The 16,899-nt window shown below is 51.9% G+C and overlaps 1 protein-coding gene across 1 annotated transcript in view; it reads right to left on the bottom strand.

The window, feature by feature from the left end:
- Positions 1–16,899, bottom strand: part of MAN1C1 (mannosidase alpha class 1C member 1) — a 141,694-nt gene that overhangs the window by 27,854 nt on the left and 96,941 nt on the right. Inside the window, exons 3-4 of the mRNA XM_066375490.1 lie at positions 7,477–7,592; positions 4,796–4,876 (exon numbers count right to left, since the gene is read on the bottom strand). Coding sequence (XP_066231587.1) covers positions 4,796–4,876; positions 7,477–7,592 — 197 coding nt within the window. The remainder of the gene's footprint in view (positions 1–4,795; positions 4,877–7,476; positions 7,593–16,899) is intronic.

Below are 16,899 nucleotides of genomic sequence, written 5' to 3'. Positions count from 1 at the left end.
CAACTGTTTCCATTTTACAGATGGGAATCAGGAGAAGGAGAATGGCTTATCCTAAACCACCCACATGATGGCAAGCAAGGGAGCCACAGGAGGGCCCAGGCCTCCGGGCCCCTCTCTGAGGCTCTGACCACATCACACTGTTCTAATTAATTCAAAAGCACCTGTGACCTTCTGACTCAGCTGTTTCCCTCACAGGAATTTATTCTAAGGAAATAAATAATCAAGGATATTGTAAAGATTTAACCTTATGGCTATTTATTCCAGCATTGTTTAGAATTGTGTGGGGGTGGGGGTGGGGGTGGGGTGAGGGTGGAAATACTTTAAATGGTAAACAATAAGGAAGTGGTAAATGATGGCTTATCCACGTAATGGAACACCATGCAGCCACTGAAATGATGTTGTAGAAGAATATTTAATAGAAAAGAAAGAGCTTATAATGTATTAACAGAAAAATATGTCAAAATAGTGTAATTCAACTTTTGTAAAAATCATATACATATGGACACGCGGGGAAAGAATTGAACGCACCAAAACGTTAACAATGGTCTCCTGGGAGAAGTAGGCTCGTGGAGGGTTCCAATTTTCTTCTTTTGGCTTATCTCTATTTTCATGTTATTTTTATAATAAAACCAAACACATATTAAATGTCATTTATCATTTAAAAGAGGAGATGCAAACCCCTAAGCAGCCGCTGGGGCAGGGGCGGGGGCACAATGTTTCCTTTTACTCCTGGAACTCCAGCGTGACCCAGTTTGCTGACCTCCTGTGTGTAGTTGCAAAACAAAGTCATCCTGAGGTTCCTCCACCCCAACAGAATTTAATAATGCTGAGGCAGTGTTTAGGGAATGCAGTGGGAGGAGCGGAGCTTTCAGACACTGTGTGGGAAGTGATCAGAGGCCTCTGAGGGCTGGGTGTGGTCCTTGCTTAGGAAGGGGGTGGGGAGGGAGGGCGGAGAGGGGGAGGGAAGAAGAGGGAGGGCAAGAACCACAGGGGACCCAGCAGTGAGGGGCAAGAGATGATGATCATGTCAGTGACAGATGTAGGTCACAGAAGTGGGCACAGGGCCCGCTATGTCAGAATTACTGGGTAGCTTGTCTAGAATCCAGATACTAAAGTCCCCCTGTCACTCCAGAAGCCACTGCTATAGCAACAACGGAGGGATTTCAGCTGAGGCTCCTGATATCTTCATAGACTCCTGAGGAGGCTGGGCCAGAGACACGAAGGGGCCCACTGGAGCCTGAACCCCGGGCTGAAGCGCCAGGCTGCCGTTGGGCTGCCCTCTGCCCTGAGGACTCTGAGCTAACTCCTTTTAAACGCTCTCCTCAGCCAGCAAGCCACCTCTTCTTGTGCCAGCTGGTAGTGAGGGTCTCAGCCACCGGGGGAGGATGCTGAGTGAGTGTGTACGGACAGCAGTGGGACCACTGGGAACACAATGCTGGTCCTCCTTGTCATCCTGGAAGTGAGTGGATGTGTAAGAGGTTCTGAACCCATTTCCAATGTGTGTGTGGAAGTTCCCCCACACCACCAAGCAATTCTCCAGATGCCAGCTCCATGTCTAAGAATCCAGCTCAATTCTGACATTATCTACACAGAGATAGCATCAGATAATATAGGTTAAGGATTCGGTCCTAGAAGACTGCCCGCCCCCAAACTGCAGATGCTGATTGAAAGTTCAGGTGGTTACCTCTACTTCTGACTGACGGGCTATAAATGAGAGGTTCCCACGAACCCCTCCTTGGGTTTGATTAATTTGCTCGAGTGGCTCACTGAACTCAGAAAAATTTTACCTACTGAACTACTGGCTTATTATAAAAGGATATAACTCAGGAACAGCCAGATGGAATGGGGAAAGGGCATGGAGCTTCCTTGCCCTGAGTTGCCACTCTCCCCAAATCTCCACCTGCCCACAGCCCAGAGCTTTCCAAACCCGTTCCTTACGGTTTCTGTGGAGGCTTCCTTTCAAAGGAAGGGCTGATTCAATCCCTAGCCTCTAGCTATTTATTCATCCTTAGCCCCTCTCCTCTTCCCTAAAGCTCCACCCTTCTAATCACATGACTGTTTCTCCTGGCAACCAATGCCCAACCAGGGTGGGGTCCAAAAGTCACCTCCATAACAGGACAAAAGACGCTTTCATCACTCTCATCACTTAGGAAATTCTGATGGTTTTAGGGACTCTGTGCCAGAAACAGGATGAAGACTAAAAACGTATTTCTTACTATTGATATAAATCACATATCACAGTGTGCAGGTGTCTTATCTACATGACCTTCAATCCTCGCAACAGCCCGTGGGGGAGTGCTGACCCGCTTTGAGAAGGACTAAACTGAGTCTTGGCAAAGCAATCTTGCCTGAGGTGTGGCGCTGGTAAGTGGTCCTAGGAGAGTCCAGGACACCAAGCCGCCTTTCCAACACAGAAAGGCCCGGACACAGAAAGGCCCGGACAGCCATGTTACGCCGTGGCAGCAGCCTACTGGCTCCAGAAAGGAGATGAAAGAGACCAGTAGGAATCTGTAGAGGGAACCGGGTGCTGCTGGGAGTCAGAGCCCAGGTCAGATCTTCCCACTTAACAGCTATGTGGCCTTGGGTGGCCACCTACTGTCTCTGAGCCTCATCTACAGGGCTCTTCTAGAAATCAAATGAGAGGATGCATGTAAGTGGATGTGCTATATAAACTGTAAAGTGCTATGCCAACATCACTGGGTGTGGCTGTGCTTGTGATTCTTGTGGGAGTCTTGGTAGGCCTGGCTACCCAGCAGGGGATTCTGCTCCCACGGGCTTCCTCTGAAGCAAAGGAAGCCACAGCCTAGGAAGGGATGTGGGGTCTGCTGCACCATTCATTCCACAAATATTTATGGGGGATTTTACACAAGACTCACTCCATAGGCACCCACTGTGTGCGAGACAGAGGACCGCGTGAGGAGGGTAAACTGGGCCAGGCTGAGCGGGGGCCCAAGGCAGCGAGGCCACAGGGGCATGAGTTGACCCAAAACAGCCCTCAGACTGAGTCAGATTCTGTCTCAGATCGTGTACCTGCAAATTGGTGAAAACACCACTTCATGGGCTGTTTGAGGAACTGAGGACACGGGGCACATGCCCCATCTCACTGCCATGTGGAGGCGCTGGGGACAGAGAGGGATCAGACGGTGTGGCTGGAGGAGAGGGGCTGGGCCAATAACCACAGGTACCTGCCTGCTCAGGAACTCTGAGCCACCTGGGGCTGTCCTTGGGCCTTCTGAACAATTTCTAAGTCACAGGGGCTCCTATCCACATCCCACTGTCTGAGCTGCATCCTGGAAAGCCAGGCTGATGGTCCCTTCTAGGGGGCTGAGGCCATAGAACAAGTCCTCAGGATCACAGACACCCCAGAGGAGGGAGGGAGGGGCAAACAGGCCTGAGGAGTGCCAGGTCCATCCTGAACCTCTGGCCCCACACCAACCCTGCAAGCCGCTGTATCCCTGCCTCCTCTTCCCTGCACCCGCCTCCGCCTCCCACCGCCCAGACGGGAGATGGGCAGGTGCCCGTGAAGAACACAAATGCCTCTTTCTGCTCCATATTCATTTCCTGTCCTGAGGTTTTCAAATGATATTCAGGCCTTGGGTGGCTCAAAGCTGAGGGCTCCCATCTACAATTATTTGGGGACAAATTGGTACAAGCAGTAATCTCTGCTGAGCAGATTATGCTTGATGGAGAGAGCACATGCCTATTGCCTCTAAACTTGACTTCAGCCCGTGTGCCTTAAATTGAAGGGAAGTGGAACTGACTCTCAGACAACAGCTGTAGAGGTAAAGCGGGACTCTTCCTCTGCTCGCTGACCGCTGGCCTCACCCCCACGCCCCTCACGGGCATAACTGTTCATCTCTGAGTGGAAGAGAGCAGGAGGTGTAGGCAAAGGAAAGAGCCCAGGCTGAGGGGGCCCATCCCAGGGCAGCAGTCACACTGAGCAGTGGACCTTCTAAGTAAGGGGGAACACAGGTGGCCAGTGCCCTGGGACTCGGCCAGCTTCACTGGCAAATACTTGTGCTGTGCTTCCACAGGCGCTCACGAGTGGATGAAGAAGCCTCCCACTTACGCAGAACTCAGTGGTTGTCAAAATTCTCTTGCAGTGCAGCCCTGGGGCCGAGCTCTTTTCCTCCTGCCCCACAGGGGAGACTAGACCATCCCCATGGTCAGGAAGGCAGCGAGGCCCAGGGGTGGGAGAAGGGACTTGCTGAAGGCCACAGGCTGGTGTGGTGTAGGGAGGAGGTCCAGGTTTTCTGACTCTGCCCACGGCCCTCCTTCTGGAAGCCAGGCAGTATACCTGGGCCGAGGTCGGGCACTTGCAACATGTGGCTGCCCCATCTCCCTACTGCCCAGAGAGCTGGGGCTGGTGTCTGGCCCAGAGAGGAGGGCAAGGGGTGGTTGTGGAGTACAGAACAAGGCCAAGGGCTCCTGGGTGGATGTGCTGAAACAATGGTCTTGACCTCTTCAATCCTGAGAACCAACACCGGCAACCAGCCCCGCAGCTCTGCCAGCCCACACCAGCCCAGGTAGTGCTGTGCGCCCTGCGAGGAGCCGCCTTAGAGAATATCCTACCCACTGTGGAGCCAGCTGGGCTCACCTGGCAGCAGAATGGAAGCATCAGACAGAAGCGGCAAAACAGGGTGCAGGTAGCACCATGGAAGCGGGAGACAGGGCGGCCCTGGGTAAATCCTCTTGGATCCCCGTTTCCTCACTGGGGAAATGAGAGGGTGAGACGGGTGTTTTCCCAAGCCCTTTCCAGCCTACATGGTCCAGAGGCCTGGAAGCACCAACTCACCTCCTCTCCTGTCAGGTAGAAGGCTGAAAGGAGTCCTCCAATGTACCGGATGTTCACCTCAAATAAAGATGCTTCTCCACTCTGCAGGACAGAATGAAGGGAGTTGGTGGGGACACTCGTGAGATGTCTGCAGGAATCCCAGGGGCAGCCAGGCCCTGGTGACAGGTTACTCCACTACTGTGCCCCATCCCACCCTGCTCATCTGGCCACACCTGGGCCGGTTTCCGGGATGCTCAGTGGCGGTTTTCAGAGCAAAAGGCACCTGCCTGGCGGCCACTGCACATTTACAACATTCCAAATAAACACCGGATTTGGCTTCCTTCCCCAGCCCCTACCCGAGGCCATCAGAGCAAAGTTATGCCTGGCTGCTCTCCAAGGAGCTTAACAACCCACAGGAAGAGCTGCTTGCTGAAGTTTAGCCTGAGAGGAGGCAAATCTTCCTCCAGTCTGGCCACCTCGGCTTAGCAGGAGGATGGCATGGCCCTTCCTGGGGTGACAGGGCACGAGGAAAGGTCTTAGGGGAGGTTTGAGGGCAGACGGGGCAGGGCCAAGACTGAGAGGGAGGAGTGCCCAGCAAATACTTGTAGGTGAGTAGCAATTTCTCTGCCTTAGCTCTGCAGCCCTTGGGGCATAGCCCACTCTGCCTGAATCGTAGTTTTTATTGGGCATCACGTTAAGGACCAGATCTAGGTGAAAATCCCACCTGAGCCACTTAACTGGCTTTGGGACTTTTTTTTTTTAATTCAGTGAGAGAAGGAGAGGCAAAGGCAGACTCCTGCATGTGCCCTGACAGGTCTCCACCCAGCAAGCCCACTAGGTGGCAATGTTCTGCCCATCTGGGGCATTGCTCCATTGCTCAGCAACTGAGCTCTTCTTAGTGCCTGAGGCAGAGGCCATGGCGCCATCCTCAGTGCCCGTGGCCAACTTGCTTCAATTGAGCCATGGCTACAGGAGGCGAAGAAAGAGAAAAAGAGAGAGGTGAGGGGGGGAGGAATGGAGAAGCAGATGGTCACTTTTGTGTGCCCTGACTGGAATCAAACCTGGGACATCCACACGCTGGGCCAATGCTCTACCACTGAGCAAACCAGCCAGGGCCGGCTTTGGAACTTGGAGCAAGATATTCAGCCTTTCCTTTCCCGAGCTCCTTCATCCCGAGAAGGGCAGATGTGAGACAGCGAGTGGTGCAGGTGAGACGCCTGCCCAGTGCCAGGAGTAAGTGGCTTCATAAAGGTGCCTGTTCCTGCCTCCCCTGCCCTCGGGCTCTCCTCAGCACACTTCCCATATTCCCATATGATCACTGACAAGGAAAGTGGTCACCCCTGTATCAGGGAGAGCTTTTTCCTTGACGGAGCACTTGCAAAGCCACCCTCTTTTAACCTGACGGTGCTCGGTGTGTCATCATCATTCCCATTTTTCAGATGAGAAAGCCAAGACTCAGAGAGAGGAGGTGACCATGTCTAATTTTCTTCCAGGGACACTGTTTCATCTGCCCCAGCCTGTCTGAATGTCCCCAGGGCCCCTTGAGCCTTCCACCACCTGGCACCTCAGGCAAGCTGTCCAATGCCCACTCTCTATGCAGCATCTGTAGAGGGACAAGGTAGGTCCAAGATGACACCTCCCTGCTCCCGTCTCTGCCTTTCTTTCATTTAATACGGTAGGAAATGGGATTCTAAACTCCTCACCTCACATAGACCATCAGAAGTCATAACAAGCCTCAAAATAATCATGATGATGATGATGATAATGGCACCGCTTACATCTGCATCCGACTTTATGGTGTTATAAAATACTGTTTACAACCCTCCGTGATAGTTAAAGCTCACAAGCCTGCGCAATAGGCACCGTTATTGTTACTGTTGCGTCGCTCCTGTCTTGAAGATAGGGAAACTAAGGCCCAGGGAGGTGAAATGGCCTTCCCCAGGCTGCGTGCCGAGCCAGGGACACGCTCCGGCAGTGCTGCTCGCCCAGACTTCCCCGAGCTTGTCTTTCTGCCCCGCTCTAGACCGATACTGGCCTCAATTCTGCCATGAGCTGCAGGAGCTGTCCCCATTCACACCAGCACCTGTCACTGGTAGAGCCCAGATGGAACCCTACAGTGTGTCTTAATGTAACCGCTCCCCCTCCCATCTGTCTACATTTCTTGTTCCCCAAAGCCATCGAGCAGCCTCTCCCCATGCTGAGCGGAGGCCTCCAGGATGCATCCATCCCTGTGGTCTGGGCTGGGAGAGCAGTAGGGTGGGTCTGCTATTTAAGGCTTCTGTGCCATCCAGACACATTACCAGCTCCTCCCCCAGGTTCTGGTCCTGACCAGGGACGCATTAGAAGCTGGAAGCCAAGAGGGTTCAGACCTGGTCATGGGCCTCTCACCTATTCCAAGAGGGCAGCACAGGGGGCTCCAGGTGAGAGCAGCTCTGAGCAGAGAAGCCACTTCACTCCACACAGTCACTTCCCCTGTAGCTGTTGTGACAGATTCAGCCCTAGAGGGATCATCCTGGGTGTGAGCAGGGTGCCTGGAGCCCCGGGGAGAGGAAGGAATGGCCAGCTGTCAACACTGAACTGCTCCTCTGGGCAGCCTGGGGCCAGAGCCTCCACACCTCTGAGTTTCAGAGATGACAGGTGGAGCTGGCCACTGCCCTCTCCAGCTGCTTCTGGCCCTAATGCCCCCAGGGGCTCTGACTCACCACATTCAGGTGGAAGTTCTCTTCAACCCAGGCCTTGGCCTCCTGGAACTCCTCCTTCAGCTCCATGAGGTAGAGGGTGTCAAGGGAGTCGATGACGGTCGCCCCGTTGAGGCCTCCTGCAGCACAGAAGATCGAAGGCATGACCCAGGGCCACTCCACCCAGCCCCTCTAACTGCCTGGGTGGGCTCCAAGACCAAGGCTGTCCCAGGTACAATTCAGTGAGACTCCAGTCCCCCCAGAACTTGGGGGCTGCTTCCCGCTCAGGGCAGGAGCAGGCCGTGGGTAGAGGAGACCAAGCTCAGGAGCCGAGCCACTTTCCAGAGTTGGGGCCACGCATATCTGCCAGCAAGCCCCCTGTCAGGGCCGGCTGGGGGAAGGGTGGACTGGCCTTTGGCTCACACAGTCTTAACAAATGTGCCAGTCCTCTGCCCTTCAACCCCATTTCTTATTTCATTCTAAGAAAAACAAACAAACAAAAAAAACATTATAATGTTCATAAATATTTATTGAGGAAGGTATTATGCAGTGTCATATGTAAAAGCCAGGGGGAAAAAACTCCAGGCCCAACAATAGGGGATTAGTTATATAAACTGTGGCTCAAATATAAAATAGGACATTATGTAGCCATCCAGAGGGGAGATAGACCTGTGTACACTGGGGAGATATCCATAGGATCCGTAAAGTTAAAAAAGAGCAGGTTGAAAAAAAACCCCTAAAAGCACACTCTAATTTCTTTCTTATATATCAAATGTGGATGTGTCTACACTGAACTCAATCTGGCAGACTTGACTGAGTGGTTAGCTCCCAGCACTAGGATTACAGGTGCTTTCTGATTTCTTCACTCATGAATTATTATTATTATTTTTTAAAATTTTATTTATTCATTTTTAGAGAGAGAGAGACAGAGAGAGAGAGACAGAGAGAGAGAAGGGGGGAGGGGCTGGAAGCATCAACTCCCATATGTGCCTTGACCAGGCAAGCCCAGGGTTTCAAACCGGCGACCTCAGCATTTCCAGGTCGACGCTTTATTCACTGCGCCACCACAGGTCAGGCCCATGAATTATTTTTATAATCACAAATTTATTTCTGTTAAAAAGAAAAGAAAGTTTGGGCAAAGAAACCACACAAATGCATGAACCAAAGATTTTCATGGCCACTCCTGCTTCGGGCAGTGGGTCCACGAGCATGAGCTGAGGCCTGGTCCCTGATATTACTTTGACTCTTGTCCTGGGATAAAAGCCTGAGAAACTTGTGCAAAAGTGAGTTTTGCACTCCACACCACAAACTGGGCAGATGAGTGCTGAGGAAGACTTCCCGATGTGGCACGACCGGAGACTGAAACTTGTCGAGGACTATGAAGGAGGAAGGGAGGGAAAAAGAGATGCACCTGCTGTCTTCTAGAGGGCTTCCTGGAAGAGGTGGATGCTGCCTCCCATCAACTTCTTATAACTACAGTCATTGCAGGCAGCTGAAATTTCCTTTAGGAAACAGAGGGTAGCTTATGAGAAGTAATTGTTCCTTCAATATCCTCCTTGCAAGGGGCTCAAAGCATTGAGAATCTCAGGCGCCGCCTGCCCCCACGGAATTCTGGATGGAGCTCACTGACAGCGCTGAGCCCCACTTGAGTCTCAAGCACAGCTTTGTGGCCACTCCTGCATTTGGAGTTAGCGTCTAATCTCCTTAATTAGTGCTTCCCAAACAGCTCACTTGTGTTGACTTTGCAGGCAGAGAATCCTTCCGAAACTCAAACACTTAACCACCTCTCAAGGCAGGGAAAGGTCTGATAAAGGGCACCACCCGCAAAATGTCCAGAGGGAGATCAGGGAGACGTTGGGAGAAAGGTAAGGCTGGAGGTTAAAGAATCTACATATTTTCAGATGGAGGATTTGCACGAAAGAGCAGAAGGAGGGGAGGGATGGGGAAGCAAGGAGAGCCCCAATCCAGAGTTGCCCAAAGTCACCGTTCTGGGAAGGCTTCGGTATTTGGGTCAAAGTGAATTTCTAGAATGTCCTCCTATACTGAAGGATTTAGTAGGAAAACGAACCCAAAGCCAAACAAAGTTGATGGTTTCCTGGTTGGTCCCAGCTGCTTTGCCTGTAGGTGTCAAAGGCTAACATGGTGTACGGGGACTCTTTACCATCTTGAGGTGCTCAGGCATGGGGCCAATGATGTGCCACACACGGACAGAACCAAGATGTGCCCAGGCCACAGAATGCCAGTTCTTTTTTTTTTTTTTAATTTTATTTATTTATTCATTTTAGAGAGGATGGGGGGAGATAGAGAGAGAGAGAGGGAAAGGGGAGGAGCAGGAAGCATCAACTCCCATATGTGCCTTGACCAGGCAAGCCAGGGTTTTGAACCGGCAACCTCAGTGTTTCCAGGTTTACGCTTTATCCACTGCGCCACCACAGGTCAGGCAGAATGCCAGTTCTGAAACTAGGGTCCCATGCTGTTATATCGCAAGGCCATAAACCTGATTTTTAAAGGGTTTGAAAGGATTTTAAAGATCCTGCCGCCCAAACCCTTCGTTTCATAAACGAGGGCCAACGAGCAGGGACGGCCTAAGATGAGACTATATAGACCAAGGAAGGAGAGGAGCCCCAGCCCCAGTCAAGTGTGATGCATTTTCCACAACAAGGGTGCCTTTCAACTCCCTGTGAAAACAACCTCAGATCTGATGGCTGACCCTGCCCCACCCCTGCAGGGCAGGAGGCCACTGGGAGCAGGGAAGGCTTGAAGTGAAACCCACCCACGCCCGCCCGCCCGTTGTGCGCAGTGCATTCTTCAAGGCCAAGGGAGAGGTGGCCCAGAGTATCTGATTTCTGGTTCTTGGCCTGGGCTGCCTGGTGTTTTCACCTCATGGGCCTGCTTCCCCTCTGGGCCGGGAGGGCAGCCAGGGCTCCTCGTGATCAGCTCTCCTTCCCAAAGCTTCTAGAGGCACCGGCTGAGAAGGCAGCTTGCTAAGAGAGTTGTTGGCAAGGTTCTGTCCCTGCTCTCAGGTTCCTGAATCCTTCTCTTGGTTGATCTCTTACCCTCACACCTACCTACCACACAGCTGGGCTGGGGGCCAGCAAGGCACTTACTGGAAAGCCTTTCATTCCAGGCCAGAGGTTACCCAGAGGCCAGGCTGGGCAGGAGAGAAGGCCCTATCCTGAATTCAACTCTATCTGCACCTGTGGCGGCCTGGACAGCTCCCCAAGGGGAAAAGACACATGCCCGTTCAGTAAGCAGGCCCATAGTTTCTATGCAAGGAGCCAACAGGGCATAAAAGCCAGGCAGCCAGCTTGGACCGGGCTTGAGCTGGGACGGGTTCCAGGTTGGCCCACACCTCCAGCTCTAGTTCTGAACTCCTGCTGTTCACAAAGGACCCCCTCCCCCTTGCCTTCCTGCCAGGGCAGGAGGCAGTGAGGGTGTTAAAAGAACAAAGCTCTGGGTTCAAACCCCAGTTTGGGCTGGCAACACATCTGCTCTAAGTGTCAAAGTTCTCATCTGTAAAATGAAGTTAAGACCACTGGTCTAGGGTACTAGGGAGCCACTGCAGTTTCCTGAGCCTGGATAAATGCATCATACATATGCTTGGCCCAAATTCATCTTTTTTATTATTATTATTTAAGATTTTATTTATTGATTTTAGAGAGAGGAAAGGAGAAATGGGGCAAGGAGTGGGCAGCATCAACTTATAGTAGTTGCTTCTCGTATGTGCCTTGATCTGGTAAGCCGGAGTTTTGAACCAGCGACCTCAGTATTCCAGGTCCATGCTTTTTCCACTGCGCCACCACAGGTCAGGCCCAAATATATCTTAAAAAGACATCTGTACATGCCTGACAAGTACTTGACAAATCAGTTTACTGGTTATTTCTGGGGTCCCTTAGCACACTTTGAAACACTGGAGATGCAGGTTCAAAAATGGCTCCGGCATGTACTAGCTGTGTGCCAGGGTAAGTCACTATACCTCTCTGAGCCTCATGTTTCTCATCTGCAAAACGGGGATGACAGTAGGACCTGTCTCATAAAGCTATAAGGCTGCAGGGCGGATTAAATGGGGGCAGTGGATAGAAAGTACCCAAGATGTTAGGTACAGTGACCTTAACCTAACAAATAGAAGTGTGCCCACCTTGCCCCCATCTGGCCCTGGGCAGCCCCTACACCAAGTCCACTGAGGTCACTGGGGCCTTGTGATGCTCCTGTGTTACTAGCCTCTCTATCACCCTGCAGGGCAGTATGGTCATGAGACTAAAATTTGCAAAAACCTTGGCCCAACTTAAAGGAAAAGCATCACACAGGTCCCACCTGTGTCTGCTGCTGAAGTCATCACTACCCCTGACCTGGGTGTCTTCCTACCTCCAGACCCCTCCCCTTTTCTTCTAGTTCACCCTGTATTTTGTTGCCTGAACTGCCTTTCTAAAACTAGATCCCACTGTGTCCCCCCCTCAGCTCAGGAACCTGAAATGGCTTCACAGTACCCATGCAATAAGGGGTGAAAACCCTTTGGGTCTGATTCCAAAGTATCTGGCTAATCTTATCTCCTACCAAGCTCTGCTTACTGGACACATGTTGCAAGCTCCTGCCTCCATACCTTTGCACGTGTGGTCTCCTCTGCCAAGAAAGCTTCTCTGTGCATCTGGGCATCCTCAAAGTCCACACATTCTTTAATGTTCGCCTCCCACTGGCAGCTTCCCTGATTCCACCCAGCCATCCTCCTGCCCAGAGAACTTGTACAGTATTTCCTTGGCCTCCCATTCAGGCACCCACCACTCCCACCCTGCACTGTGGGGCTTTGTCTCTTTGAGGTCAGAGGTTACCACTGCCTCTCTTGCACCCCTTCCCTTCCTTGTCTCTAAGAAATCCCAAAGGCCAGAGGCCCCAACCCAAATTGGTCACCCACCATTCCCTGTACTCTTCTACAGATTGCTGGGAATTGCCTTCCCATCCCTTCTTCTCCTGTGGAAATCCAGAGCCCACCCAAATGCCTCCCTGCTCATGAAGTTGCTGTGATATCCACACCACGGTCCACATGAAGTTTCATCCCTCCTCGACTCTCCATGAGAACTGTTCCCTGGATGCCCCACTCTGTCTATGCCCATCTTCAGCACAAGTGCTCCCCCATCCCTTTTTTTTATGTATTTTTTTCTAAAAATTTTTTAAAATTCATTTTAGAGATGAGAGAGAGAGAGAGAGGAGAGAAAGACAGAGAGAGAGAAGAGGGGAGGAGCTGGAAGCATCAACTCCCATATGTGCCTTGACCAGGCAAGCCCAGGGTTTCGAACCGGCGACCTCAGCATTTCCAAGTAGATGCTTTATCCACTGCGCCACCACAGGTCAGGCTTTTTATGTATTTTTTACAGAGACAGAGAGTGAGTCAGAGAGAGGGTTAGGCAGGGACAGACAGGAACGAAGAGAGATGAGAAGCATCAATCATTAGTTTTTCATTGCACGTTGCAACACCTTAGTTGTTCATTGCTTTCTCATATGTGCCTTGACTGCGGGCCTTCAGCAGACCGAGTAACTCCTTGCTTGAGCCAGCGACCTTGGGTTCAAGCTGGTGAGCTTTTGCTCAAACCAGATGAGCCCGCGCTCAAGCTAGCGACCTTGGGGTCTCGAACCTGGGTCCTCTGCATCCCAGTCCGACGCTCTATCCACTGCGCCATCGCCTGGTCAGGCCATCCCTTTTTTATTTATTTATTTGTATTTTTCTGAAGCTGGAAACGGGGAGAGACAGTCAGACTCCTGCATGCGCCCGACCGGGATCCACCCGGCACGCCCACCAGGGGGCGATGCTCTGCCCCTCCGGGGCGTCGCTCTGCCGCGACCAGAGCCACTCTAGCGCCTGGGGCAGCGGCCAAGGAGCCATCCCCAGCGCCCATGCCATCTTTGCTCCAATGGAGCCTTGGCTGCGGGAGGGGAAGAGAGAGACAGAGAGGAAGGAGGGGGTGGGGGTGGAGAAGCAAATGGGCGCTTCTCCTATGTGCCCTGGCCGGGAATTGAACCCGGTCCCCGGCAGGCCAGATCTATGCTCTACCGCTGAGCCAACCGGCCAGGGCTCCCTTTTTTAAATAAAGATTTTATTTATTGATTCTAGAGAGATTAGAGAGAGAGAAAGGTGGTGGGAGGGGGAGAGCAGGAAGCATCAACTCATAGTTGCGCCCTGACCAGGCAAGCCCGGGGCTTCGAACCAACGACCCCAGCATTCCAGGTTGATGCTTTATCCACTGCACCACCACAGGTCAGGCAAGTGCTCCCCTATTCTTATCACACTATACAGGAATCGTCAATTTACCCACCCCGTCCTTCCCTAATAGAAGGGGCTCTCTTCTGTATCAGAGTCACCTCCAAGCTCTAAAACATCTGAGAGGGGAAGAGGGAAGGCAGGAGGGCGGGCATCACGCTTGCTCTCCGCTGGATCTTGGCCTTCAGGACATTGCTCTTCCTCTTGCTCCTTCTAACCTGTGATTGCTCCTTTGCAGCCTCCTTTGCTGGTTCTTCCCCATCTCCAGACGCCTAAAGACTGGGGTATCCCATGGCTCTGTGTTTGGGCCTTTGCTCTCCTCTGTCCCCCTTTATTCCCTTAGTGATTCAATGACGCCTCACAGCTTAGATACCCTCCCCGGGCTGGCGATCCCCAGATTTAAATTTCCACCAGGTCCTTGTCTCCGAATCCAGACTCACCTATCCAACTACTCCCTGCTCACATTTCCACATGGAGCTCCACAGGCATCTCACATTCAACTTCTCTGAAAGCAAATCCTGCTCCTCCCACAGTCTTACCCCCTCGTTTAATGCCAACCCTTCCTCCTAAGAGTTGTAGCCCCAAACCCTTCACTCACTCCTCTATCCTCAGTTTCCAGACTCCACCCACTTCTCACTTCTCCTGCTACCACCTTTAAATGTGTAAGTCATATCCTGGGATTCCTCTGCTCAGAGCCCTCCCACGGTCCCATTGGTCCCGTTGGCCTCATCAGCCTCGAGGCCGGTTACCTGGCCCTGACCTCCTCTCCCCCCGCCTGGCCTCTCCCCTTCCAGTTACACACTGCTTCTGGAGCCCCCCAAGCCTGCTCCCTCCCTCGGCCTTGGCATAGGTGATGACCCACTGACACAGCACCCCCTTGATCTCCCCTATCCTCTCTATTTTTCCTCAGCACCTTTATTCCAGGGACGTCAATAGGGCTCTGCTTCCCTGTTTCCTATCCTCCCCATTGAGGCACACACTGCTGGGGGGAGAGCTCGGCTTTGCTCCCTGCTGTCCTCGGCTGACCAGCTGCCTGAACTTTCCAGCCCATCACGGTGCCCAGTAAGCCTCTCCTGAGGGAGGCTCGGAGGGAGGAAGCCGTGGCTCAGTCACACCTCTCAGTGCCTGGCCGAAGGGGCCTGAAAGGTAAATGTGTCTATTGAACAAACTGAGCTCACTGTGCGGGCACCTGCGGCGACCACGTCCAGGGCAGATTCACTGTCTACTTGGCACCACTGCCTTGTGCAAAGCGACTAGTGTGTGCGTCAATCTCTACAGGGGCTGGACCCCAGCTCCTGTGACCTCCTCTCTGAGGGCTGCCTGGCCAGGAACCACTGTGCCCTGCTGGACTGTGGTCTGTCCTCTCCTGATTGTGCCATATTAATGATGATTTGTTTTTTTTTAATGTGATTTTATTTAGCAAAGAGAAATGGGTCAGGCTGGGCAGCATAAGCTCCAGGAAGAACATTTAGAAGGAAAAAAAATCACCCAAGGCGTAGCCTATTACTGCAGTATCCCCAGAGCCATACACTAATGGTTGCATTTAATTTGATGATCTTATCCACAGAGATTTCTTAATCTGTAAAGAAACAGCGTGTTTTTCTCAGCTTCCGAGGAAACCAGTGTGGCTGAGTGGCAGGTCGTATTTCCCAAAGATGGCTGCTGCATACATGCCATCCCACAAGAGGAACTCCTCCCAGGGCTCCTGTCCTTAAAGCTGGGAGGACCCGTGTGACTGAGTACCTGGAACAGCTCAATAGAGCAGAAGGACCATGTGCTACCTTCCAGATCTTAAGAAACTGGTGATTTCCACTTTCTGTCTCTTGCAATGCTGACTCTCAGAACCATTCTGCGGGGCAGCCAAGGTAGCCCACAGGAGGGAACATACGGAGAGGCCATGTGTATGTTTTCTGACTGACAGCCCATTTGAGCGCCTAGCCAACAGCCAGCATCAATTCCAGACATGTGAATGAAAAAGGTTCCAGCTGTCAAGTCACCCTCAGCCTTCAAGCCTTTCCAGACGAGGGCCCATACATGGTGGTAGAGAGATAAGCTGTCCCTGTTGTGCCCTTTCTGAATTCCTGACTTGCTGTGAGCATAATAGAATAAATGTTCTGAGCCACTAAGTTTTGGAGTAATTTGTTATGCAGCAGTAGCAACTGAAATGTTCTGCCATGTGGGTTCCTAGGAAGATTAATTAAAGTGATATCCCCACGACCCCAAAGTACATTGTTTAAAACCATATCATCTTATATAGCAAGGTCTTTTGGCTGCATGAAATCCTTGTAGGATTTAGGACTCCTCCATTTCTATCAGGTCTGGGTTTTTTGTTTTCATTTTTGTTTTTTTCCTCCAGTAGGAGGAATTTTTCTTGAATCCTCCCATAATGGCTGTTTGCTGGGTCATATAAAGCTGTGTTCAGAGGCTGTTTGCGGGCAAAGGTTTCTTGGAGCCTCTGAAAAGACTACTGCTATTTTTTTTAGAAACTATTCCTGGAACCCAACAGAATACTCTTAGTAGGAGCTGACTAATAAAAGATGATCAGATATGACCATGTAACTGCCCTTATGAAACGCTGTCATTGCCCCTGTTCTCCAAGTTCAAAGTCCTGGGCACCGCACGCAGGGTGCCCATGGTCCAGGCCTCACCTCTCCACTACTCTCTCTGCATGTGATGCTCTACTCATATCAGACAACCAGCAGCTCCACCAAAGGTCTGGAGTATCGGCTGACGTGGGTCCCTACACCCACATGCCTTCCTTTTTCAAGTTGGCTTGGTCAACACCTACTCATCGTTCTGGCCTTGGCTCGAATGTTAAGTCTTCTCTCAAGGTGTGCCTGAACCACAAACAAACCTGGTCGTCCCTCCTTGGCGAGCCCATCCTGCTCTGCTGCAGGTACCTCCGCCAGAGCACGGCCTCATCACATCACATCATACATCCGCACTTCCATGCCTGTGAGTCCCAGCGAGCAGTGGCTGGAGCTGACTCGTCGCAGTGGCCCCACATCCATCCCCGGGCCTGGCACAGAGAAGGTGGGAACAAACACCTGTTAAGTGGATAAACTGCTAGTAGCAATGTCCACAGTACTTTTCTTGGCATCTCCAAATCCTTTAAAAGGCCTCTGGCCTCGGGGAAAACACACTGCATGCAGCAGTGGTCAGCTTTCCAAGGAAAACACTGTGGGAGGGACAAGATG

Source organism: Saccopteryx leptura, chromosome 3 (genome assembly GCF_036850995.1).
Source record: "Saccopteryx leptura isolate mSacLep1 chromosome 3, mSacLep1_pri_phased_curated, whole genome shotgun sequence".
NCBI lineage: Eukaryota > Metazoa > Chordata > Mammalia > Chiroptera > Emballonuridae > Saccopteryx > Saccopteryx leptura.
This window is presented reverse-complemented; position numbering and strand designations above follow the sequence as displayed.